Raw genomic sequence first — 27,708 nt, 5'->3', positions numbered from 1 at the left:
TAGAATCGTTGAAAATTGGGTCGAACCGACCGATTCTGATAAAAACTGGAGAATTGATGGTTTTTATTCAACCGGCCAGTTCGGAAGTCTTTTTTTTTTATTTGCTTGCCAAAACGACGTCGTTTGGGTTTAAAAAAAAAAGACTCGAACGAACCAGACGTCCAATAACAACCCCTAATCCCTGTTTCCCCAACCCTAATCCCCTAACCATAACGGCTAACACTCTCCCTCACCTCATTACCTCGCGACCTCACCTCACTAGCTCACTCTGTCACTCACCGTGCCACCGCCGCCCGCCGCCCGCCGTCGTCTTCTTCGTCTCACCTTAGAAGACCTCATCGCGACACCCATTCTAAACTTTCAAGGAACAGAACTGCGGCTCCGCTTCGTCTCACCTTTGTCCCTGTCTCTCATATTTGTCGTCGTCTTCTTCGTCTTACCTTAGAAGACCTCACCGCGACACCCATTCTGAACTCTCAAGGAACAGAATTGTGGCTCTGCTTTGTCTCACCTTCGTCCCTGGCTCTCATATTCGTTGTCGTTGTCGTCGCGTCGCCACCGTCGCCGTCGTCTTCGTCCTCGGCTTTGTCAAACAAGTTAGTTGAATATGTTGTTTTTCTCTGTTCTGCTCTGTTCTTCTAATGCTTGTTGAAATTATGAAGCTGTTATGAATATGTTGTTCTGTTCTGTTCTTCTAATGCTTGTTGAAATTATGAATTTTAGTATGAATCTTGTTGAAATAGGTGATATTGAATAGAACATTTAAGGTTGTTGAATATGTTTGAAGATGTTTGTTGAAATTTTTAGGATGAATAGATGAAATTTCTATTGTTGAAATAGCTGCTTGTTGAAATAAGTGATGTTAAAGTAATCTGTTTAGTATGAAATTATAAATCTGTTCGTTCTGTGAATTTAAGGTTGCTATCTTACTAAATAGAGAATTTAAGGTTGCTGTTTTGCTGAATTTAGTATTTTATATTTTTTTATTTATGTGGAACTGATTTCACTGGTTCAACCAGTAATTTATCGATTAAATTAATAAATTAATAAACGAATAACTTGACCGATTTGATGATCGGTTCGGTTCTCATAACTATAAAAAAAAAAAAAAAGTAAAGAAAAGAGCATTACTAGCTTACTGCATTACGTTGGGCTTAAGAAATTTTGGCCCAAATACCATATATAACTATTGTAACTCTAGAGGCAGTGCATCTCTTGATTCTTTCTTCCCATAAAAATAGAACAACAGGCGAAGCAGGCCAAGTCACTCCCTCAAAGCCTTAGCCTATCTTCTGCTCCAGCAGCAACGTGACTCCCTCGCCTTTTGTTTTTACTTGCTCTATCTCTTCTCTTCATCACTGTTTTGTTTATAAACCGAACCGGACTAGACATCGGTTTCCGGTTAAAACGGTTTGACCGTACGGTCCGGTTCGATTTTTTAGAACATTGCCTGATAACCGTTCATTCATCATCAACCGTGAGAGCTTCAATGGCTTCGCGCTTTTTCTTCCTCCTCCGTACCAACGCCATCAATAAATCCTCCAAAGCCCTAATCCCAACCCTTCCAAACCCTATTTTCTCCATTTTCAGTTCGCAATTGTCCACCTCCTTCCTCGTCACCAAAACCCCAAAGAAGCTCCGAAAGAAGCGCAAGAAAAAGGACAGTCCAAGAACCAAGCTCGTTCAGACCCAACCCAACCTCATTCCTCACCTTGAGCGCATTGTCGAACGCGACGCGCTCTTCAGATTCATCAACAAAACCAAGCAATTCCTCTCCGCCCAACCGGAGCACGTGCTACGCCTCGACGACGCCGGGAAACTCCATCGCGAGCTAGGGTTCCCTCGCGGCCGCAATGTCACGCGCTTCATCCTCCGCCACCCGCTCCTCCTCCAGACCTACCGCCACACCGACGGCAAGATGTGGTTAGGGTTCACTGATCTCATGGAAGACCTTCTCTTGGAGGAGCAAGCAATCATGGATTCCATGGAGCAAGACCGCGTTGCAAAGGTACGAAAATTGCTCATGATGACGTCACAAAAGCGTGTTCCTTTAAGCAAAATTCACCACTGTAGAACCTTGTTCGGCATACCTGACGATTTCAGGGACCGGGTGAAGAAATACCCGAATTACTTTCGGGTTGTGGATGGTGGTGGCGGGAAGAGGGTCCTTGAGTTGGTTAATTGGGATCCTCTGTTAGCGGTGACCGCAATTGAGAGGGGATTCGTGGTTAATGAGGATGGTGCTAAGAGGAAGTTTAGGTTTCCTGTGAAGTATGGTCGGGATTTGGGTTTGGAATTGGAGGATACTAGGAAGCTGAACTTGTTGAACACTTTGCCTTTGGTTTCGCCTTATTCGGATGGGTCGAAGTTGGATGTGTGGACCATTGAAGCGGAGAAGTTTAGGGTTGGTGTGGTTCATGAATTTTTGAGCTTGACATTGGAGAAGAAGGCATCAATTCACCACCTTGTGGAGTTCAAGGAAGAGTTTTGTTTGACAAAGCATACTTACCATATGCTGTTGAAGCAGCCAAGGGCATTTTATTTGGCGGGGACTGAGATGAACTGGGTTGTGTTCCTGAAGGATGCTTATGATGAGAGTGGTAATTTGGTTGATAAGGATCCACAGGTGGTGTTCAATGAGAAGTTGTTTAAGTACGCTCAGATGCAAGAAATGGGAACTGGTTCTGAGGCTATGGAAATGGAATGATTAACTTGAGTTTTCTGAATGGCGATGCCGTGTTGTGTTGTGTTATTGTATTTACCGGGATTGGAATGAACCTGAAAAATGAGGTTGTGGATTTATGAGTGAATGTTTATGGAACTAGTTGCAACTGGCAGGTGATTTAACTATAAATTGTAATTTTGTATAACAGCATCGCATTGGAACTTCAATAAATGGTAGTCAAGTTCAACTCAGGCTTGAGAAAGGATCTTCCTGCTTGGAATGATGGGTGCTCTAAGATGAAAACTCAAAGATTAGAATGAAATGGCTTTCTGATACTATAGATGAACACGACGTCTCTTTGGATAATTCATTCTGTTCTGGTGATTGGCTTGACATGTATTCACCAGTTCCCAGGATGAAAGAAGAGGTTGGGGAGAAATTAAAGTTGATAATGTCTTGTCTTAGATGGTTTGGCTTGCACACATGAACATTGCATAGGTGGCAACCATTTTAGTTTGTCGACCACATCCTCTCATCTAACCACACTATAAGATTCTGTCTACTAACGTGTAATATAATATCATGGTTTCATTTGTTTCAAGACTTTCATAATTATTGGCATTACAAAGCTCTCCTCTGATTGGGGAGTAAATACTAATTTTCAAATATGCTTTCTAGTTTCCATCACCATATGCTTTATCTAAATTGTCTTTTCCAACACAGTTTTATGTGAATTTAGGCTAACAGTTAAATATCCGACAAAATAATTATAACTGCTCCTGACTTTGCATAGCTGCTTTTTGCATCGAGTTTGATGTTAACCTTTAAATATATGCCACAAACATTGTGTTATATTCCATTTTTATGTACTAATCATGGACCAAGCTAGATAATGTCTCCTTTTAATTACTAATCACTTGCCTTGGTATTCAATGTTCATATAACAGATGAAACCTGACCCTAGTGATGATGTTTAGTTGCACGTGAAACACAATGAAGAATGCATTATATCAAGGCTTCTAAATGGAGAGGCTGTTGATACCAAGTACAGTCTCATTTATGGTAGAAATTGAGAATCACACACTCATGATAACATGTTTAAGCAAACACAACCATTACAGGTTGAAGCAGGCCATTACAGAATACAAGCATTTGGAAATACTGATATCCACTTTATTGAGTCTTGAAAACTGAGACAGTGAGACTCGTGAGTTGCTCCTTCTAAAGGCAACTAATGCTTTCTTGTTCGGAGCTTTGGCATGCTCTTACTTTTCTGGACAACACTAGTACTGCTTCTATGGGCATTTGAGGAACTGGGACCTCCATGGTTGCCTCTCTTCGGTGATTTTCGGTTGTAGTTCCGGCTGCTGTCACCAAGTGCAGCTTTGGCAACACTGTCAGTGAGTACTTCTCGTGCCCTCTGAGGCTTGATGGCTTGCTTGTTCAGGTATCCAAGCTTTGGAAGAAGACTGCAAACTGATTTCCGCAACTGCTCGTCACTGATGTTGTTTTGAACTGGATTTCCAAGCAGATTCAAGGCCTGAAGTGAGTTGTAGTTAGCTACAAGTTCCCCTAATGCCTTTGTTGTTGTGATCTTGTTGAAGCTCAAATCCAGAACTGTTAGCTTCAGTAATCTGTGTAGTCCCTGAACATCACTTATCTTATTCCCAGCAAGATATAGCTCTTTGATAAGTGTGCAATTTGATAAACCTGACAAAGACACATTGCAGAGTTTTATTTTAGACAATACTTGACGAAGACTATGAAATCTGAGATGTGAAAAATCACCATTGAGCATCAACTTAATAAAAAAACTAACCTTGTCCAATTCTTGAGATGCGATTATAACTCAAGTCAAGTACTCGTAACCGGGTTAAATCTCTAATCCCCTCAATGGTGCTGATCTTGTTTCTTGACAAATTAAGTGCATGAATACCCTTTGGGAGAAGTCCAGGCACAATTTGAACTGCAAATAAATTGAAGAGAAGAGACAATCAGTGGAGCCGGTTATATAATTATCAGTAAATGGTTTCATAGTAGAGGTTACTTTCTTCAATCTAAGTGTATACCTATGAAATTGTTGGACAAATTGACAGAGCGGAGACTGGAGAAGTGTGAAATACCAGGAATCGCTTTTATACCAACACCTGATATATGTGCCACAGTTGAGGCTGGATTTAGGGATTGGACCAAACTATTGGCATGCAGAATCTCCTTTGAAAGATTTGCATCTGTATGGTGACTTAACTGAGATACGGTTCTTGACATTGATCTACCAGCATTAGGAGAAGGTGGGAACTCAATGTTTCCCACATTGTCATTATCAAAATCAACCTCTGGAGGCACCTGCTGAATTTCAAGATCATGCACCCACTCCTCCACTCTATTGAAGGATGATGATCCTCCTGAGAAGGCTACCCATTGATTCTGTGGCCAAAAACCGAAACTCTCCTCCTGGAATCTGCTCCTCCTTTGGTGATCAATGTTTTTATCACTATAGCTTTTGCGAAAGTATTCACCATTTGATGACCTTGGTGAGGGTGATTCCACATTTCTTGGTGACTGCTTGTGCTTCGGTTCAAGGGTGTCGGAAGAGTACCCGTATGGATTGTGCGTTGCAGCCACACCAGGATTCACCTGTGTTGATTTGCTTGGAATAGGTCTATGTATGTTCCTATGGCTCCAGAGGAACATCTTCCACCAGAGTCTCTTACTTCCAGAAGGAAGAACTTGGCTTGAGGAATGCCTTCTCAACATAACTCTATCAGCACTGCAGTGAGTCATCACAGACCTGGGGCTTTCAAGATTAGCAGCCACTTTACCTGCTGTAAGTTCCTGTAAATTCTCGAAAGATTGTGACTTTGAATCTGGGAATTGATGAATTGTATTACCAAGAACATCCCTTCTTTCCAGGTTTGAGCATGATCGAGTGAGCTTGGGAGAATCCCAGAAGTCTCCCCTCCCAATAATCCCAGGATCACTGACATGCCCACTTTGCATTAGTTCACCGCTTTTTTCGCTGTATTTTGTCTCTTTATCCGTTGCTGGACTTCGATCCGACCTTACTTCCCTTGACACGGCAGCTTCATGAGCTTGGAGATCAATATCAGATAGATCCCTTTTGAGGGAATGCGAATCTTCACGCTCGTCTTCCCCTTCATAAGCTTCCTCAATCTCAGTCTTTAGAGGACTCTCAAGATTCATGACCCTCATGTTGCACCTTGAATTCTTCGGGATATCACAAGGAACTACAACATCTCCGGTGAGTGGCTTCACATCGCAAGCTGGTGAACCCGAGGACGTCTTAGCTTCTTCTACTTTAACAAGTAGAGTTTTAATGTGTCCTTTCTTTGAAGACCGTTCAGCACCCTGAAAATCAAGCAAAACAGAAAGACACAAGCAAGGTAAATTCACATGGTTTACAAGAACCTTAGCAAAAACAAAACTAGACACACTATGCAACTAGTTCTTACCTTGTCTTTCTTCTTCTTCCCAACCAAAACATCAACAACATCGACACACCTACACATGGCCATGTTAATTATTTAGACGATGAAGCTTCAAGCTTGTTATTAATATTCCTGTTATTTGATCTTGTTTTGCGCTTTGAAATCCTTTGCACGTACACAAATTCTATTGCAGCTCACATCTCTGCCCTATTGAAAAGCTAAACAATGATAGAGAACGCTTAATTCTATGTAAGATCACATCGAAGAAGAAGGATTGTAGCAGTGATTAGCCATAATCAGTGGGGAGACGCAGGAGCAGAGACAGAAGTGTGTCGAAACAGAAACAAAACCAAGAACAAGAAAACCAAGGGCCAAGTCCTGCTACGATTGGAGACGATGATATAGCTGAAGAGTTGGCCAGAGTTGAATATGGTTCGCCCCTTCAAAACCAAAGCTCCAAGAATATTTGTCCCTGAAAATAGACACCTTACCCAGTTAAAGACCAAACACTTGGATAAATAAAATATATGCGAAACATTGGTTTAGAAAATTCCGCAACCCAGCATCGAATACCAAAAGGAAACAAAATTTGCGGTGAAGGAATAAATTCTCTTTTGGAATTTTATATTTTATATACATCTAGATATTTCTAAAAGCTTCACATAATTCACATACACTGCATCGATCAAATAGGCTTTGAAATTATCTTGCATAGTCATGAGGGAAGAAAATAAATAAATAAAAAAGAAGAACGTCAGGCACAATGGTTATATATAACCTATAAGAGTCAAAAGAGAAAGACAAGAAAGAACAAAACTATAAGCATGAAGAGGGGGACATTTTGGTAAAAAAGAGCAAACCTGATGGAGCGTAATTTCGCCAGGTTTACAGAGTAAGTGAAACACACAGAAGTGGGGATTGATTCTGAATCTTCGAAGGAAGATTAAGATAATAATTGTGTCGTGGCTTTATGAGGAAGAACGTGAAACAGTCTTGGGGTAGGTTGAAGTTTTTGAGGTTGTGTGTTGGCGATGATGGTGGAATATAATTGGAGTGTGGTTAGTAGAAATTGTTGTGATTGTGAAAGAGACCATGAAAGACGTACGCGCAAGCAACACGACGTGTTCGGTTATCAGTTTAGTAGTTACTGGTTAGTAGCATGCTATTATGCTAATTGCTAATTGCTAATTGCTAAGTATTTGTATTTATATTACTATATTAGTGTAGCTGGTTGTGCCATGTGATGCTCTCTGAAGCTTGTGATTCAGGTGTGGCCCCTGCATGTTGCTCTGTCACTCAATAATTTAGCCAATCACAATCACGACTAGATGGTTTTCTTTTTTTGGTTTTTTCAGGGGAGGCGGGCTGTTGGTTTGGGGAGATAATTAAATTGTTTCTTATTATGAAAGACCTCATTTCTTTTTCTCCTTTTTTTTTTTTTTTGGTTATCTTAAAAGTTCTCTAAAGCAAATATGTAATAATTAAAATTAGTAACCAAATTAATATAAAAAAAAATAATAATCAAATTAATTCTCAAATTTTTAAATTGAATACTTTAGATTTTAATAATTTTTTTTCTATAAAGTTTTAAGAATACTCTTGTCAGACATATTAATCATTTTATCGTTATAAAAAAAGCTAATTTATCTTATAAAAATAAATTTTAACACCTAATTGTCTTATAATAATTATTTTTAGGAATTTGTTTATCAAACATGCATACGAAAAACTTGATTGAAAGCAATAACATAATCAATATGTCTAGCGAAAATAATTTTTAAAGACCTTTAATTAATAAAAATTTATTGAAGATCAAAGTGTGATTCAAATATCAATTTTTTTATTTAAAATCATCACTTAGATCATGTGAATTTGGACTATGGAAGTTGAAGTTCGTAATTTTTTTTTTTTTATACTTTCGTGTATTTCTAATATAGTAGGTAAAAGATTAGTTTGTTGCGGATTCGAGTTTTATTCCGAGACAATACTTGAAACCAAGGTGATATAGGCACAAACGTGAGTTTCAGACTCTTTTGGGTGTAAATTCTGACTTGTTCATTGGTGTGACGAATCGATCCGACGTCTTGGTTAGAATGATAGTGGGAGGTACCTGCAAGGGACTCTGATATTTAAGTTAGCAAGAGTTTGAGACAAGTTTAAGTGAACTGAAATTGAGAAATATTTGAATTTGATGGGGTATTTATAGAGGGAGGTGATGATTTGACCATCACTTTGAAGTTTCTCCACTAGCCATAATGGGTGGTTTCTTCCTTAGTATTTAAGAAGTTATCCTATGTTAAGATAATGGTCAAAATGTTAATGAAATTTGAGGCAGTGGATGGCAAGCCCATACTTGCCATGTAAATTGAGTCAGACACAAGTCGTGGTACTTGTGCCCCAAGTAGATTGGGTGACTCAACCCATATAATTTTGGGACAGATCTATTTGGATTTAGACCACCTTGAGGCCCACTAGGGGTGGGCCAGCCTTCTTGGGTTATGGCTTAGGTTATTGGGCTAGGAAATGGATCCTCTCCAGTTTTTTTAACACTTGACAGAATCCAGTGTGATCTCTCACCTTTGATTCTATAAGTGGGATCAGAAATAAATAAGAGAGAGAGAGTAATGAATAGTTAGATTAAACACTGCACATCATCCAGTTTTTTTTTCACTGGAGAGGATCCACTCCTTATTGGGCTATTATATGAACAATGACCATGCTCATGGCCGAGTTTAGTGAACTTGGGCCTTGAGCAAAGGATTTTGTCGGGCTGTAGCCTGTAGCCTTCACTTTTCTGGAGAAGATTCATAGAATAGAATTCCTTTATGTTGAGGAGACCGGTACTGTCGATGTCATTCAAGAAAATGTAGTCAGTCAACTCGATGTGATTTTTAAACCATCGCTTTGTCTTTCTATAACTATTCGCACGTCTTTTCAGTTTTTTTTATAACTGTTTATTGCAAGTAAAACATGATAAAATTACCCTTTTTTTCCCTTGCTTACATATATATTTGAATTTTTCTCTTCTCTTTCCAACTTTTCATTTTTTTTGTTACGAAAAAATTCTCCTCTTCCTAGTAAAAAAAAAGCCCTTATTCTTTATCATATTGTTCCAATCGTACCATGTCGTTTTCGTCTCAAAATTATCTTCTTTCGTCACCTTCATTGGTGCTTCTGAAGTTTTCCAGTAATACTCGCTGTTTCTTTGCTATTTCTGTTTTAAGGTTGGTTTTTTCTTCTTTCTTTTATTTTTTTGAACATTCATTTGTTCTTGGTTTTATGATTTTCTTACAAGCTAATAATAGTTGCCAATTGTTACTTTGAAAGATTGTTTTATGGTTTGCTTTTGATATCTGAGAGATGCTCTTGAGAGGGTTATTTTCTAAGAAAATTTATTGTTGGGAATCTGATTTTTAAGGAATGATATTTTTGCTTGATCTTTGTTATTATGTGCCTTGGATATTTCTTATCCCTGAGTAGTGGTGTTATTACTTCTAATGAAAGTGCCACTAGTAATTTTGTGTTTCTGGCTACTTTCTTGGCCTTTGATATCGTAAAAAATAGTAAAGATTGTTTGATTCTTTTGATGGAGACGATACCGATTTGTTTTATGTTGTGGCCAACTTCTTTTACTTCGCACGTGTAGTTATTTTTCTTTTGTAGGCATACCGATTTCTATGTCTCGTTCTGTAGTAAATATAATGCCTTATAAAATCTCTAAGGATTTAGATTGGGTAGATAGTACTGTGTTAGGAGTTGTTTCTGTGATAGATAGGAAAACTTTAGAAAGATTCCAACTTGCTCATCTTATATGTAGGAATAGGGAAGATGAGGAAAATTATGTTTCAGTTGCCCTTGATCTTGAGGAGAGAATTTGTTATTCTCAACTTAGCAAATCGGACCCACATTTTCTTTATATGTATGACTGCATTTTTTCTCAAACTTGGTGTAAAAATTCTATTTACCGACTTCGAGCAAGACATTTTTTTGACTTGCTGAGTTACTCTTACCCAACTTTACTCGAATTCTTAGGGTTTTACGAAGATTTATCATCTTGTTAGTCATACACTTGATCTCTCCGTTTCTCTTAGGATTTTCTTCTATTTCTTTCATTTGACAAAACCTTTAAGCTCTAAAAATAATAGTGAGCTTCTTTTCGAGCAATTTAGGGTAGAAAGGTGTTTTTCATTTTTGAAGAGTCTTTTCACGACTTGAAAAACTATTACTTTAAGATTTAGACTAGAGAGGGGTTATCAACTTGTTTACTTTAATGAGAAATTCAAGTATATATTTTTTATTTGTATTGGGAGAAAGAATCAACAATTATAAAGTATGATTTTGAGGATCTTGACGAGGAGGAGCAAATGATCGCGACTCTCTTTCAAGAATGCTAGGGTTGAGCTCCTAATCTCAATATCGAGAAATTTCTTATAGCCAAGATGAGTTATTTCAAACTGAGTTAAGTAGATGGCTTTATTTCTTGTAATAGATAATATAAGTTGTATATAAGTCTCTTGCTAATATCTTTCTTCCTTCGTAGAGGGGATGGTGAATGGTGCACGAAATTGTGATCTCCAGGCTCGAACAAATCCTGGTAATGGCTCCAAAGCTTGGTGCTCTGATCTTAATTCATAATTGTCACAACTTCGATACAACTAACCAGCAAGTGCACTGGGTCGTCCAAGTAATACCTTACGTGAGTAAGGGTCGAATCCCACGGAGATTGTTGGTATGAAGCAAGCTATGGTCACCTTGTAAATCTCAGTCAGGCAGATATAAAGTGATAAGGGTGTTTTCGAATAATAAATAAAAGAAGGGATAGAAATACTTATGTAATTCATTGATAGGAATTTCAGATAAGCGAATGGAGATGCTTTTCGTTCCTCTGAACCTCTGCTTTCCTGCCATCTTCATCCAATCAGTCTCACTCCTTTCCATGGCTGGCTTTATGTGATACATCACCACTGTCAATGGCTACTTTCGGTCATCTCTCGGGAAAATGATCCAATGCCCTGTCACGGCACGGCTAATCGTCTGGAGGCATCACCCTTGCCAATGGCTTCATCTTATCCTCTCAGTGAATAATATGCTCACGCACCCTGTCACGGCACGGCTATTCATCTGTCGGTTCTCGATCGTGCTGGAATAGGATTTACTATCCTTTTGCGTCTATCACTAACGCCCTGCAATCGCGAGTTAGGAGCTCGTCACAGTCATTCAATCATTGAATCCTACTCGGAATACCACAGACAAGGTTTAGACTTTCCGGATTCTCTTGAATGCCGCCATCATTCTAGCTTACGCCACGAAGATTCTGGTTAGGAGATCTAAGAGATACTCATTCTAGCTTAATTCATGTAGAACAGAAGTGTTTGTCAGGCACGCGTTCATAAGGGAGAAGGATGATGAGCGTCACACATAATCATCACCTTCATCACGTTCTTGGGTGCGAATGGATATCTTAGAAGCGAAATAAGAAGAATTGAATAGAAAACAGTAGTACTTTGCATTAATCTTTGAGGAACAGCAGAGCTCCACACCTTAATCTATGGAGTGTAGAAACTCTACCGTATGAAAATACATAAGTGAAGGTCCAGGCATGGCCGAGATGGCCAGCCCCCTAAAACGTGATCAAAGGATCATAAGGTAATCCAAAGATGGTCAAAAAGACTAGTAAAAGGTCCTATTTATAATAAACTAGCTACTAGGGTTTACATGAGTAAGTAATTGATGCATAAATCCACTTCCGGGGCCCACTTGGTGTGTGTTTGGGCTGAGCCTGAGTGTTCCACGTGCAGAGGCCATTTGTGGAGTTGAACGCCAGCTTTTGTGCCAGTTTGGGCGTTCAACTCTGGTTTTGGATCCTTTTCTGGCGCTGGACGCCAGATTTGGGTAGAAGGCTGGCGTTGAACGCCAGTTTACATCGTCAATTCTTGGCCAAAGTATGGACTATTATATATTGCTGGAAAGCCCTGGATGTCTACTTTCCAACGCAATTGGAAGCGCGCCATTTCAAGTTCTGTAGCTCCAGAAAATCCACTTTGAGTGCAGGGAGGTCAGAATCCAACAGCATCAGCAGTCCTTTTTCAACCTCTGAATCTGATTTCTGCTCAAGTCCCTCAATTTCAGCCAGAAAATACCTGAAATCACAGAAAAACACACAAACTCATAGTAAAGTCCAGAAATGTGAATTTAACATAAAAACTAATGAAAACATCCCTAAAAGTAACCAGATCCTACTAAAAACAATGTCAAAAAGCGTATAAATTATCCGCTCATCACAACACCAAACTTAAATTGTTGCTTGTCCCCAAGCAACTGAAAATCAAATAGGATAAAAAGAAGAGAATATACTATAAATTCCAAACTATCAATGAAACAGAGCTTCAATCATATGAGCGGGACTTATAGCTTTTTGCCTCTTGAATAGTTTTGGCATCTCACTTTATCCATTGAAGTTTAGAATGATTGGCATCTATAGGAACTTCAGATTTCGAATAGTGTTATTGACTCTCCTATTTCAGTATGATGATTCTTGAACACAGCTTCTTTATGAGTCTTGGCCGTGGCCCTAAGCACTTTGTTTTCCAGTATTACCACCGGATACATAAATGCCACAGACACATAATTGGGTGAACCTTTTCAGATTGTGACTCAGCTTTGCTAAAGTCCCCAATTAGAGGTGTCCAGGGTTCTTAAGCACACTCTTCTTTTGCTTTGGACCTTGACTTTAACCGCTCAGTCTCAAGTTTTCACTTGACACCTACACGCCACAAGCACATGGTTAGGGACAGCTTGATTTAGCCGCTTAGACCAGGATTTTATTCCTTTAGGCCCTCCTATCCACTGATGCTCAAAGCCTTGGGATCCTTTTTATTTCCCTTGCCTTTTGGTTTTAAGGGTTATTGGCTTTTTGCTCTTGCCTCTTGGTTTTAAGAGCTTTTGGCTTTTTCTGCTTGCTTTTTCTTTTTCTCTCTATTTTTTTTTCGCCTATTTTTTTTTTATTTTTTTTTCTGCAAGCTTTGTTCTTTGCTGCTTTTTCTTGCTTCAAGAATCATTTTTATGATTTTTCAGATTATCAAATAACATGTCTCCTAGTCATCATTCTTTCAAGAGCCAACATATTTAACATTCTTAAACAACAACTTCAAAAGACATATGCACTGTTCAAGCATACATTCAGAAAACAAGAAGCATTGTCACCACATCAATATAATTAAACTAAATTCAAGGATAAATTCAGAACTCATGTACTTCTTGTTCTTTTGATTTAAAACATTTTTCATTTAAGAGAGGTGATGGATTCATAGGACATTTATAACTTTAAGACATAGTTACTACTACTAATGATCATGTAATGAAGACACAAACATAGATAAGCACATAACATAGAAAATGAAAAACAGAGAAAGTAAGAACAAGGAATGAGTCCACCTTAGTGATGTCCTTGAGCTCTTCTATGTCTCTTCCTTGTCTTTGTTGCTCCTCCTTCATTGCTTTTAGATCTTCTCTGATTTCATGAAGGATGATGGAGTGTTCTTGATGTTCCACCCTTAGTTGCTTCCAATAATTGTGTGGAAGAAAATGTATCCTCTGAGGTATCTCAGGGATCTCTTGATTTGCAGTCAAATGTTCTACCACTGAGCTATAGACCCTTGATGGAAGCTTTTGTCTTCCCTTTCCTCTTTCTAGAGGCTTCTCTGGCCTTAGGTGCCATCAATGGTTATGGAAAAAACAAAAAAGCTATGCTTTTTACCACACCAAACTTAGAATGTTGCTCGCCCTCGAGCAAAAGAAGAAAGAATAGAAGAATAAGAAGAAGATATGGAGGAGATGGAGGGAGATGTGTATTCGGCCATATGGGTGGGATTGGGTGGGAAAGAGATGTTGAATTTTGAAGGAAAGTGGGTGTTTGGATGTGAGTGGTAAATGGAAGACAGAAGGGATGAGTGTTTATTGGGAATAGAGGATGATTGAGAAGAGAGAAGAGAGTGAGTGAAGGTAGGTGGGGATCCTGTGGGGTCCACAGATCCTGAGGTGTCAAGGCATTTACATCCCTGCACCAATTTAGGCATGCAAAATGCCCTTGCACACAACTCTGGGCGTTCAGCGCCAGGTTGGTGCCCATTTTGGGCGTTCAACGCCCCTTTGCTGCCATTTCTGGCGTTAAACGCCAGAACCATGCTTGTTCTGGGCGTTCAGCGCCAGGATGCTCCCATTCTGGGCGTTCAGCGCCAGAACTATGCTCTGTTCTGGCGTTTGAACGCCAGACAGATGCTCCTCCAGGGTGTGATTTTTCTTCTGATGTTTTTGATTCCGTTTTCAATTTTTCTATTTATTTTGTGACTCCACATGATCATGAACCTAAGAAAACATGAAGAACAATAAAAATAAGAATTAGATAAACATTGGGTTGCCTCCCAACAAGCGCTTCTTTAATGTCAATAGCTTGACAGTGGGCTCTCATGGAGCCTCACAGATGTGCAGAGCTTTGTTGAGACTCTCCAACACCAAAATTAGAGTTTGGATATGGGAGTTCAACACCAAACTTAGAGTTTGGTTGTGGCCTCCCAACACCAAACTTAGAGTTTGACTGTGGGGGCTCTGGTTGACTCTGTTTGGAGAGAAGCTTTTTCTGCTTCCTCCCCATGGTTGCAGAGGGAGATCCTTGAGTTTTAAACACAAGGGAGTCCTCATTCCATTGAAGGACTATTTCACCTCTGTCAACATCAATCACAGCTCTTGCTGTGGCCAGGAAAGGTCTTCCTAGGATGATGGATTCATCCTCTTTCTTTCCAGTATCCAGGACTATGAAATCAGTAGGGATGTAAAGGCCCTCAACCTTTACTAATACATCTTCTACTTGTCCATAAGCCTGTTTTCTTGAGCTGTCTGCCATCTCCAGTGAGATTTTAGCAGCTTGCACCCCATAGATTCCCAGTTTCTCTATTACAGAGAGGGGCATGAGGTTTATTCCTGAACCAAGGTCACACAGAGCCTTAAAGATCATGGTGCCTATGGTACAGGGTATTATGAACTTTCCAGGATCCTGTCTCTTTTGAGGCAATGTCAGTTGATCCAGATCACTTAGTTCATTGATGAACAAGGGAGGTTCAACTTCCCAAGCATCAATGCCAAACAATTTGGCATTCAGCTTCATGATTGCACCAAGAAACTTGGCAGTTTGCTCTTCAGTAACATCCTCATTCTCTTCAGAAGAGGAATACTCATCAGAGCTCATGAAGGGCATAAGGAGATTCAATGGAATCTCTATGGTCTCTAGATGAGCCTCAGAGTCCTTTGGTTCCTCAGAGGGAAGCTCCTTATTGATCACTGGACGTCCCAGGAGGTCTTCCTCCTTGGGATTCACGTCCTCTCCTTTCCTCACAGGTTCGGCCATGGCGCTTATGTCAATGGCCTTGCACTCTCCTTTTGGGTTCTCTTCTGTATTGCTTGGGAGAGTACTAGGAGGGATTTCAGTGATTCTTTTACTCAGCTGGCCCACTTGTGCTTCCAGATTTCTAGTGGAAGACCTTGTTTCATTCATGAAACTTACAGTGGCCTTAGATAGATCAGAGACTAGATTTGCTAAATTAGAAGCATTTTGTTCAGAGTTCTCTGTCTGTTGCTGAGTTGATGATGGAAAAGGCTTGCTATTGCTAAACCTGTTTCTTCCACCATTATTAAAGCCTTGTTGGGGCTTTTGATCCTTCCATGAGAAATTTGGATGATTTCTCCATGTTGAGTTATAGGTGTTTCCATAAGGTTCACCTAAGTAATTCACCTCTGCTATTGCAGGGTTCTCAGGATCATAAGCTTCTTCTTCAGAAGATGCTTCTTGAGTACTGTTGGATGCAGCTTGCATTCCATGCAGCCTCTGAGAGATCATATTGACTTGCTGAGTCAATATTTTATTCTGAGCCAATATGGCATTCAGAGTATCAACCTCAAGAACTCCCTTCATCATAGGCGTCCCATTACTCACAGGATTCCTTTCAGAAGTGTACATGAACTGGTTATTAGCAACCATGTCAATGAGTTCTTGAGCTTCTGTAGGCGTTTTCTTTAGGTGAATGGATCCACCTGCAGAAGTGTCCAGTGACATCTTTGATAACTCAGACAGACCATCATAGAATATATCCAGGATGGTCCATTCTGAAAGCATGTCAGAAGGACACTTTTTGGTCAACTGTTTGTATCTTTCCCAAGCTTCATAGAGGGATTCACCTTCTTTCTGTCTGAAGGTTTGAACATCAGCTCTAAGCTTGCTCAGCTTTTGAGGAGGAAAGTACTTGGCTAAGAAAGCCGTGACCAGCTTATCCCAAGAGTTCAGGCTGTCTTTGGGTTGAGAATCCAACCATAATCTAGCTCTGTCTCTTACAGCAAAAGGGAAAAGCATGAGCCTGTAGACTTCAGGATCTACTCCATTAGTCTTAACAGTATCACATATCTGCAAGAATTCAGTTAAGAACTGAAAAGGATCTTCAGATGGAAGTCCATGAAACTTGCAGTTCTGCTGCATCAGAGAAACTAATTGAGGTTTCAGCTCAAAGTTGTTTGCTCCAATGGCAGGAATGGAGATGCTTCTTCCATGTAAATTGGAATTAGGTACAGTAAAGTCACCAAGCATCTTCCTTACATTATTATTATTTTCGGCTGCCATCTCCTCTGCCTGTTCGAAAATTTCTGAAAGGTTATCTCTGGATTGTTGTATTTTAGCTTCTCTTAATTTTCTCTTCAGAGTCCTTTCAGGTTCTGGATCTGCTTCCACAAGAATGTTCTTATCCTTGCTCCTGCTCATATGACAAAGAAGAAGGCACAGAAAAATAATAATAATAGGGATCCTTTTTGCCCAAGCACAGAGGTTCCCTTATGTGAGTAGGAGAAAAGAAGAAAAGAAAATCTGAACTCAGAGAGAGAGAGGGTTCGGATTTTTGGTGAGTTGAAGGAAAGATGTTAGTATATCAATAAATAGAATAAGATGGGAGAGGGAGAATTTTCGAAAATAATTTTGAAAAAGAGTTAGTGATTTTTGAAAATGGTTTTTGAAAAATGTTAGTATTTTTCGAAAATTTTTGAAATAAAAAATAAAAAATAAAAATAATTAGTTAATTAAAAAGAAATTTTTGAAAAAGAGGGAAGATATTTTCGAAAATTAGAGAGAGAGAGTTAGTTAGGTAGTTTTGAAAAAGTTAAGAAACAAACAAAAAGTTAGTTAGTTAGTTGAAACAAATTTTGAAAAGATAAGAAGTTAGGAAGTTAGAAAAGATATTTGAAAAGATATTTTTGAAAAAGATAAGATAAGAAGATATTTTTGAAAAGATATGATTGAAATTAGTTTTGAAGAAGATTTGATTTTTAAAACCACAATTAATGACTTGATTCACAAGAAATCACAAGATATGATTCTAGAACTTAAAGTTTGAATCTTTCTTAACAAGTAAGTAACAAACTTGAAATTTTTGAATCAAAACATTAATTGATTAGTTATTTTCGAAAATTTTATATAAAAATAAGAAAAAGATTTTTGAAAAAGATTTTTGGAATTTTCGAAAATAACTAAGAAATTTGAAAAAGATTTGATTTTTGAAAAAGATTTTGAAAAAGATAAGATTTTCAAATTGAAAATTTGATTTGACTCATAAGAAACAACTTTGATTTTTAAAATTTTTTGAAAAAGTCAACTCAATTTTTCGAATTTGATGAGAGAAAAAGGGAAAGATATTTTTTTGATTTTTGAAATTTTTATGAAAAACATGAAAATTATGCAATGCATGAAATTTTTAGATCAAAACAATGAATGCATGCAAGAATGCTATGAATGTCAAGATGAACACCAAGAACACTATGAATGTCAAGATGAACATCATAGACACAATTTTGAAAAATTTTTAATGCAAAGAAAATATGCAAGACACCAAACTTAGAATTCTTTAACGCTTACGCACCAAGAATTCAAGAATGCATATGATAAACATGAAAAGACACAAAACAAAAAATCATCAAGATCAAACAAGAAGACTTACCAAGAACAACTTGAAGATTATGAAGAACACTATGAATGCATGATATTTTCGAAAAATGCAAAATGCATATGCAATTGACACCAAACTTATAATGTGACTCAAGACTCAAACAGAAAAACAGAAAATATTTTTGATTTTTATGATTTTCTAATTTTTTTTGGATTTTTATTTTATATTTTCGAAAATTGAAAGAAAAAATAAGGATTCCAAAATTTTTAATATGAATTCCAGGAATCTTGCCATGTTAGTCTAAAACTTCAGTCCAGGAATTAGACATGGCTCACTAGCCAGCCAAGCTTTTGATGAAAGCTCCAGTCCAAAACACTAGACATGGCCAATGGCCAGCCAAGCTTTAGTCTTTAACACGAGAGTATATTGCTCTTTGATAACAAATTGCAAGCCTCAGTCCAAAAGAATTTAGACATGGCTTTACAGCCAGCCAGGCTTCGCATGCTTCATGAAACACTAGAATTCATTCTTAAAAATTTTGAATAAAATTTTTGAAAACATTTTTATTATTTTTTTCGAAAACAGGTGAGAAGATTTTTTTGAAAATATTTTTGAAAGATTTTGAAAACAAAATAAAAAGAAAATTACCTAATCTGAGCAACAAGATGAACCGTCAGTTGTCCAAACTCAAACAATCCCCGGCAACGGCGCCAAAAACTTGGTGCACGAAATTGTGATCTCCAGGCTCGAACAAATCCTGGTAATGGCTCCAAAGCTTGGTGCTCTGATCTTAATTCATAATTGTCACAACTTCGATACAACTAACCAGCAAGTGCACTGGGTCGTCCAAGTAATACCTTACGTGAGTAAGGGTCGAATCCCACGGAGATTGTTGGTATGAAGCAAGCTATGGTCACCTTGTAAATCTCAGTCAGGCAGATATAAAGTGATAAGGGTGTTTTCGAATAATAAATAAAAGAAGGGATAGAAATACTTATGTAATTCATTGATAGGAATTTCAGATAAGCGAATGGAGATGCTTTTCGTTCCTCTGAACCTCTGCTTTCCTGCCATCTTCATCCAATCAGTCTCACTCCTTTCCATGGCTGGCTTTATGTGATACATCACCACTGTCAATGGCTACTTTCGGTCATCTCTCGGGAAAATGATCCAATGCCCTGTCACGGCACGGCTAATCGTCTGGAGGCATCACCCTTGCCAATGGCTTCATCTTATCCTCTCAGTGAATAATATGCTCACGCACCCTGTCACGGCACGGCTATTCATCTGTCGGTTCTCGATCGTGCTGGAATAGGATTTACTATCCTTTTGCGTCTGTCACTAACGCCCTGCAATCGCGAGTTAGGAGCTCGTCACAGTCATTCAATCATTGAATCCTACTCGGAATACCACAGACAAGGTTTAGACTTTCCGGATTCTCTTGAATGCCGCCATCATTCTAGCTTACGCCACGAAGATTCTGGTTAGGAGATCTAAGAGATACTCATTCTAGCTTAATTCATGTAGAACAGAAGTGTTTGTCAGGCACGCGTTCATAAGGGAGAAGGATGATGAGCGTCACACATAATCATCACCTTCATCACGTTCTTGGGTGCGAATGGATATCTTAGAAGCGAAATAAGAAGAATTGAATAGAAAACAGTAGTACTTTGCATTAATCTTTGAGGAACAGCAGAGCTCCACACCTTAATCTATGGAGTGTAGAAACTCTACCGTATGAAAATACATAAGTGAAGGTCCAGGCATGGCCGAGATGGCCAGCCCCCTAAAACGTGATCAAAGGATCATAAGGTAATCCAAAGATGGTCAAAAAGACTAGTAAAAGGTCCTATTTATAATAAACTAGCTACTAGGGTTTACATGAGTAAGTAATTGATGCATAAATCCACTTCCGGGGCCCACTTGGTGTGTGTTTGGGCTGAGCCTGAGTGTTCCACGTGCAGAGGCCATTTGTGGAGTTGAACGCCAACTTTTGTGCCAGTTTGGGCGTTCAACTCTGGTTTTGGATCCTTTTCTGGCGCTGGACGCCAGATTTGGGTAGAAGGCTGGCGTTGAACGCCAGTTTACATCGTCAATTCTTGGCCAAAGTATGGACTATTATATATTGCTGGAAAGCCCTAGATGTCTACTTTCCAACGCAATTGGAAACGCGCCATTTCAAGTTCTGTAGCTCCAGAAAATCCACTTTGAGTGCAGGGAGGTCAGAATCCAACAGCATCAGCAGTCCTTTTTCAACCTCTGAATCTGATTTCTGCTCAAGTCCCTCAATTTCAGCCAGAAAATACCTGAAATCACAGAAAAACACACAAACTCATAGTAAAGTCCAGAAATGTGAATTTAACATAAAAACTAATGAAAACATCCCTAAAAGTAACCAGATCCTACTAAAAACATACTAAAAACAATGTCAAAAAGCGTATAAATTATCCGCTCATCAGTGAACAACTCAGACACATACAAGAAGTTCAAATTGGCCAAGAAGAATATAGATGCACGTCAAGCTAAGAAGCTTAAGGCAGAAAAATCGGGAGCAACCTGACTTTATCGTCAAATTCGGGTCCAACTTCTTCTTAGATGGCGACGCCTCTTCCACATCATCCTCAATCTCAACTGCAGATTTCTCCCCAAGTTCCTCATATCCCTAAATTCTTCGAGCCCTCAAAAGACTCAGAATCTGGGGCTTCTCACAAGCGCAAAACCCTTTACAATAGGTATGGCAGTGTGTTCAACCCTGATTTTGACGTGATAGGTTTTAGCGAATATTACATCATGTCGGACAGTCAGATATCTCTGAATGATGCAAACCTGGAGAGGAACTTGGAGATGTTGGTGAAGGGAGGAATCCGAACGGCTAGGGTTTGTATTGCTATTATAAAAAAGCTTTGACAAACTCTTCTTGGCCCTTTCCAGGTCGAGGTGGAGGAGTTCCGTGCTAGAGTCGTTGGGTTTGAAAAAGAAAAGACCAAGTGGGAGGCTGAGAGGAAAGTTGGCATGGACACAAGTCGGACATTTCTGAACTTAATTGGTGGCATAGTAGGCCAGTATAACCCAACTCGGATTATTTTTTGGCTAATGGCCAAGCTCCGAGATGATTTCTGCAAATTTTTACATGGATTTCTTCCAATACTTCTTCAGCTTTGGATGTCGGGATGCACTTGAGTAGTGGTATGAAAATTCTTGCATGGATTTCTTCTAATACTCCACTGTCCATTGCAACATTGGACCTGCTTCGTCGTTTTTTTTTGTAAGATATTCTTCAAGGGTTGGTTGGTCCGAACTCTGACCATATGGACTTGAAAGTAAGGTTGCAACCTTCTGGATGCCAATACAAATGCGTAGACTACCTTTTCAATCTTCTAGTAATTGAATTTAGCTCCTTGTAGTGCTTTACTTGTGAAGTATATAGGTTGTTGCTCTCATTTTTCTTATTGGACAAGAGTTGTTGCCACAGCCTTCGTAGCTACTTCTAGGTAGATTATCAGCTCGTCCCCGAGTTTTGGCTTTGTTAAACTTGGAGGTTGAGCTAGGTATTCTTTGAATTATTGGAATGTCTTTTTGCATTTGTCGATCCATTTGAAGTCGGCGCTTTTCTTTAACAGGGAGAACAAGAGCAAGGACTTGAGAGTTGTTCCTGCAATAAATCGAAAAAGACCCGTCAATCTCCCATTCAATTACTGTACCTCTTTGAGACAAATCGGACTCGACATGTTTAAAATGGTAGAACATTTGTTCAAGTTAGCTTCTATCCCTTTTTGGGTGAGCAAACCCTAGAAACTTTCCTGTTCCTATTGCAAACGCACATTTAGCAAGCTTGAGCCTTATGTTATGCTTTCTGATCATACCAACCATCTTCTGTAGGTCGGGCACTAAAGTTGCTTTCTCCTTACTTTTAATAAGCGTGTCATCCACATATACTTCCATCAGGGACTCGAGATGTTCATGGAATATTTTGTTCATTAGCATTGGTATGTAGCCCCTATATTTTTTAATCCAAATAGTGTTACTACATAGCAATAATTTGCCTTTGAGATGATGAATGAGGTCTTTTCTTAGTCTGGACATGCATGGGTATTTGGTTGTACTCCAAATAAGCATCCATGAATGATAAAAATATGTATCTTGATGTTGCATGTACCAGAGCATCAATGCTAGGTAGAGGATAGGGATCTTTAGGACATACTTTGTTTAGGTCGATGTAGTCAACACACATCCTTTATTTTCCATTTTATTTCTTAACCAAGAGTAAATTAGCCAACCAAAGCGGGTATTTCCACTTTCCTAATGAACCCGACCTCTAAGAGTGAATCCACTTGTTCTTCTATTACACAGGCTCTCTCCTTAGTGAGATTTTTTTTTTGTTGAATTGTCCTTGAGCTAGGATATATTAACAACGTACGTGACATTAACTCAGGTGAGATGCCTAGCATGTTGGACGCTTTTCATGCAAACAAATATTAGTTCTCTTGTAAGAGTTGAATCAACTCCTGCTTGAGCTTTTGATGGAGTTTTACTCCTACACTTGTGGTCTGCTCAGATATTTTTTCGATTTAAACTTCTTCTAACTTTCCTTTCAGATGAGGTTGGAGAGAATTCCGTTCCCTTGGACTACTGATTTTTAGCACAAAAACCAGTTCTTCTGCTTTTGTCCCTTTGAGACTCAAACTGTCATTGTATCATCGTCTTCTAAGGGCTTGATCTCCGTGAATTATTGCAATTTCTTCCTTTGTTGGGAACTTTATGCACAAATATGGTGTAGAGACCATCACTGCTAACCGATTCAATGTACCTCTTCTAATGAGTGCAATATAAGCTGAAGGGATATGACCACTATGTAGTCGATCTTTATGGTGCTACTTCTTAGACTTTTTCCAAAGGTCATATACAAATTGATGAAACCGAGAGGGTGGATGGATGTTTTTCCTAACCCAAACAAAGTGTTCGGGTATGCCTTTAGACCTTTCGCATCCAGTCTGAGTTTGTCGAATGTCTCCTTGAAAAGAATATTGGTCTAGCTTTCTTGGTCAACTAAAGTTCTGTGCAAGTTAATATTTGCTAAAATCGTCGTGATTACTACTGAGTCATCATGTCTGGTAACACATTTCGAGCATTCTCTTTGGTAAAGGTGATCTCGGGTAGACGAAGGTCTTGTTTTTCGGCTCCCACCTGATATACCTCTTTTAGGTGCCTTTTTTTAAGAGGTTTTTGAAACTCTCCCTGCGAATCCTCCTACGATCATATGGATATGACGCTCTGGGGTTCTCTTAGGTTCATTAGTCTCCTCTCTTCCTTTCCTTTTGTGGTCTTCTCTAGATGCCCTGTATTTTCTATTCGACTTGTCAATCTTTAGATATTTATCGAGCTTACCTTCTCGTGCAAGCTTTTAAATAATATTTTTGAGGTCGTAGCAATCATTGGTGGGGTGGCCATAGATGACATGTTTTCTCCTTTATTGCTTTAGATAGGTCATAGAGGTGGTAACTTTTCAACTTGACAAATACCTCTAAAAACTTCAACTAAGGATGCTATTAAGGGACTAGAGGAGTGATACCTCTTTGTTAGACTAATATAGTCTTCATTCTTTCTTTGTTCCTCCTTTTTGCTATTCTATCCGACTTCTTTGCTTTGGTGAGACTTTTTGACTTGCGCAATTTCTTCCATGCTTATATATATATATTTTTTTTACTTTTTTCTGGACCTCGTGAAGAGAGCTCAGGTGTCTCTTTGAAATTGACTGTGAGAATGGTCTATAATTTGAGGCCATTCACTAATTCCATTATGGTCGCCTCTATTGGTAGAATTTGGATTTTTAAGCAGCCTTTATTGAACCTTTTCATATATGCTCTAAGGGACTCTTCTTATTCTTATTTTACTCCTAATAAACTCGGGGCGTGCTTAGTTTTCTCCTTTTGGATGAAAAAATTCTTTTCCAAATCATCAAAATATGTCATCGATCTTGGGAGTAGGTTGTCAAACCACTTCACTGTTGCTTTAGTCAGTGTGGTTGAAAATGCTTTAAGGTACATATGATTCTTGAAGTTGCTAAAGTGATGTCATAGGTCGGTGGTACCATTGCAGATATCTATGTTTGGGTTCTTAAAGTTTTTGAGAACTTTAGTTCGCATAATCTCTTTCGAGTAGGAATCACTTCCTGAAGGAGTTGTGTCCTTTTCTTCTCGACTTTTTCTGTTCTTGAAGTCAGTTTCCAACTTCTTCAATTTGTCTTCCAACTCTTTGCAGTTGCATAATTTTTTTCGTAACGGTTGCTCAGACTCTCTTTGTTTTTCCAACTCGATTTCTAGTTGTTCGAGTCGTCCTTGGTAACCATGGACGAGCCCATGATATTTACTGTGTTTCTAATTCCTGATCCTTCTAGGATGTGAACTTGGGAGCTCATGCTTCGTTCTCTTTGCTCTCATTTTCTTCTTTCACAATGCTAAAGTATAGAGAGTGCTCGATCATTGTTACGGTGATATTTACTTTGTGATCCTGAGTCAAATGCAATACGTCCATATTTAGGATGTGCGTCCACTATAGTTGAAGGTTGATCTCTGAGTCCCCAACAACGGTGCCAATGTTTCGAGGGTGATATAGACCCAGACGTAAAGTCCAAACTCTTTTGAGTGTAAGTTCTTACTTGTTCACTGGTGTTAGCAAGTCAATAATGGATAGTACCTACAAGGGACTCTGATACTTAAGTTAATAAGAATTTAAAGTAAATTTAAATGAATTAGGACTCAATTAATTAAGTTTAATCCAATTTTGTCCAAATCCTCTCTTTTCCAAACCTTAATTTATTCTAAGCCCCGCCTTTTCAGACCTTAATCTATCCCAAACATAACCCTCTTCTATGTCATTTCCCTCCACATTCACCTTCCTTTCCTCCTAATTGAAGAGTGTATAATTATGTGATTAGCCATTTAGGTCATCAAAAGAGGTAAAGATTGACGAAAAAAATGAATAGAGATTATTAGACAATCCAAGGACACGACACAAATGTGGGGCTGTGGGCGGTGTGCATATCATCAGCAGGGTAGCGTTTGTTTTCGGAGACAAGACACGGAGACATGGACATCACATCTTTAAAAAGTGTTTGGAAGCAAAGACATGGACACTGAACATATTGTCTTCGAGACAGTTTTTTATACTTTTGTGTTCACTCTTTTATGAAAGACAATGATGAACACGGAATTTGGAAGAGGGACGCGGACTTTTTTTATGATTTTTTTTCTTTTTTGTCAATAGATATTTTTTATTATTCCACTATTACCCCTTCTTATTTTTCCTAACGCGGACTTTTGTTCTCAGAAAGGTTTCTTCTCCATTCTCTTTCTCAATCTCTATGTTCTCCTTCTTTCTCTTTTGTCAGGTACTCTCTCCTTTTTGTAGAAATTTTTATTGGGTTGGATAATTTTTTTTTCTTATCGTTCTTATTTCAATATCATTTTAACCTTGTATTATATTATTTGATTTGTAATAAAAATAATAACAAAAATAATTAGTCTTGAGACTTTTGAAAGATAAATATTATAAAGGTGAAATTGATCTTTTAAAATGCTAAAAAGTAATTAATAAGTTGTATTTGCTTTTATATAATTTAAAAAAAAATCAATTTTTTGAAAAGAAAAATCAGTTTCTAGATAAAAAAAAATTAGGTTTTCTAAATAAAAATAAATTTTTGTGCAAAAACTAATTTTTTTCATGTAAAAACGGATTCTTTTTTAAAACTGATTTTGTATTTAAAATTAATTTGCTTTATCATCCTAAACAAAATTTTTTATTAATCAAACTCATATTTATTATTTTGTTAATATTAACCATATGTATTCCTACATATTAATAATAAGTTTAAAAATAAAATAATTATCTTCATAAATTTTATTTTAATATAAATACTATTATATAATTTTTTATTAAAAATTTTGGCCCTTTCAAATACTTTTTTTAAGTTCTCATTTGTCTGTATTCTTATGTACTCTCATTTTCTATTAAATTAATTTGTACCAAAAAATTTGAAATTACAAGGTTATTTTAATCATTTCATATAATATTTTAATCTTATTTACGTGTATCCAAACATAATACTGGACATTACATTCCTGTCTTGTACATAATTTTTAATAACTTTTAATGTCTCTATCTTATTGTCTCTTCATGTTCTGTTATTTCTCTAAAAACAAAAGCTACCCGGGTGATGGCCACTTCAATACGGTATAGAGATAAAGAAGTATTGATTTGCACGAGACAACCTTAATCCTTATTAGAAGATAAGGTAGATTCAATGCTTCATTTGTTGTTTGTTGATAATAACAAACGTCAAAAAAGAAAAAGAATCTCTTGTTAATTCATAAACCAAGAACTTGTGACTGGTGTATGACACTTTCACAATTTTACGTTTGAGCGTCTCTAAAACAGATCATGAGTTTGGGACTGAGTTAGGGACTACATCACTACACCATATGCATAATATTTTACTAGCTTAGTGTATTACATAACTCACTAATAGATGATATTATTATTATTATTATTATTATTAAAGTCTTAACGTAACATTAAAAACGGATTTTTGTTTTGAATAGTTCATAACTCAAAGCCCAAACGATTAATTAATCTTAAATGAGACATTATTATAGTAGCAATAATTTGGGAACTAAGTGACGATAGAATTGATGTTCAACTAACCAACAATTTATGTTCACATTAGTTGGTGTGTGTGTGTGACACTGCTGCAGTGAATACGACCAAGAAATTAAAGTCACAATAAGCAAATTAAAGTTAATCAACTGAGCTTATTGACTCTTCACCGTGCCACCGTCAGTGTAGTTGAGTCGCCGGCGGCTACAACTATCGTCAATTCACCACTCTCTAGCTAGTCATCGTTGCCATTATTATTGTTTTAATCGCTAATTAACAACCTTAATTAAATGAATAACATCCACTACTGTTCTTTGAAGTGTGTAGTGACTGACTAACTCGTAAGCTTCAACGAATCCAATTGGCCAGTTGGTAGCAATTAGTTAAAAGCTGACGTCACCACGGACGCATGCATAATTGCATATTGCATATATATCTAAGATTGGGTGATTATGAAACAAGAATGCGACGGTTAAAATTATTGGAGGCTTGTGCGGGTAATACTTTTCAAGTTTTGTGGAGTATATTTATCTTAAGCAAAAGTTGTATGTACATATAGAGCCGTTCAAAAATAATTGAAATTTGCAAGTTGGCTCGGGGAATCCTAAAAAGGCGAATTATGCGAATTTGAGTCTTGGAGTTTTAATAGATCGTTTTTAGTTTTTTTTTTTATATTTTATTTTAAGAAAATAATATAAATATAACAATTTTATATTAAACACTAGACTTTTAAAGTTCATATGAAAATATATGAATGTGTAATAAAAATTTGTATAAATGTCTAGACAAAGTTGTTTAAATTCTTTTTCCACTTAAGAAACTAGTTTTTTTTTAATAACAAATAAATAAAATATGAGTTAGTATTTGTTTAATTCTTTAGCTCAATCATTTTGGCTCATAAAGTAGGCTAATTTGATTTTTCATTTTTTCTTGGGTTATGCTTAGGGGTGGCAAGCGGGGAAGCCCG

At 37.8% G+C, this 27,708-nt stretch overlaps 2 protein-coding genes and 1 non-coding gene across 4 annotated transcripts; 2 read left to right on the top strand and 1 right to left on the bottom strand.

The window, feature by feature from the left end:
• The first annotated feature begins 969 nt into the window (after window positions 1-969).
• LOC112765039 (protein WHAT'S THIS FACTOR 1 homolog, chloroplastic) lies at window positions 970-4,339 on the top strand. Its single transcript, XM_072223601.1, has 2 exons — window positions 970-3,092; window positions 3,613-4,339. The coding sequence occupies exon 1, from the start codon at window positions 1,490-1,492 to the stop codon at window positions 2,705-2,707; it is 1,218 nt and encodes a 405-aa protein (XP_072079702.1). The 5' UTR covers window positions 970-1,489; the 3' UTR covers window positions 2,708-3,092; window positions 3,613-4,339.
• On the bottom strand, window positions 3,701-7,471 carry LOC112765037 (uncharacterized). 2 transcript variants are annotated; one of them, XM_025810894.3, is made up of 5 exons: window positions 6,975-7,471; window positions 6,139-6,586; window positions 4,735-6,034; window positions 4,485-4,631; window positions 3,701-4,375 (listed from the first exon to the last, which is right to left on the bottom strand). In XM_025810894.3, the coding sequence occupies exons 2-5, from the start codon at window positions 6,199-6,201 to the stop codon at window positions 3,897-3,899; spliced, it is 1,989 nt and encodes a 662-aa protein (XP_025666679.1). In that variant the 5' UTR covers window positions 6,202-6,586; window positions 6,975-7,471; the 3' UTR covers window positions 3,701-3,896. The 2 variants fall into 2 exon arrangements, with proteins under 2 accessions (XP_025666679.1, XP_025666680.1); XM_025810895.3 differs by lacking the exon at window positions 6,975-7,471 and adding an exon at window positions 6,790-6,970.
• Window positions 7,472-16,273: 8,802 nt separating this feature from the next.
• On the top strand, window positions 16,274-16,381 carry LOC112767686 (small nucleolar RNA R71). Its single transcript, XR_003185127.1, has one exon. It is a non-coding gene; the product is annotated as a small nucleolar RNA R71 (small nucleolar RNA).
• Window positions 16,382-27,708: the final 11,327 nt, after the last annotated feature.

The sequence above is a fragment of the Arachis hypogaea genome, chromosome 17 (assembly GCF_003086295.3).
Source record: "Arachis hypogaea cultivar Tifrunner chromosome 17, arahy.Tifrunner.gnm2.J5K5, whole genome shotgun sequence".
Taxonomy (NCBI): Eukaryota; Viridiplantae; Streptophyta; class Magnoliopsida; order Fabales; family Fabaceae; genus Arachis; species Arachis hypogaea.
The sequence above is the reverse complement of the archived record's forward strand: the minus strand, read 5'-3'. Positions and strand labels throughout refer to the sequence as shown.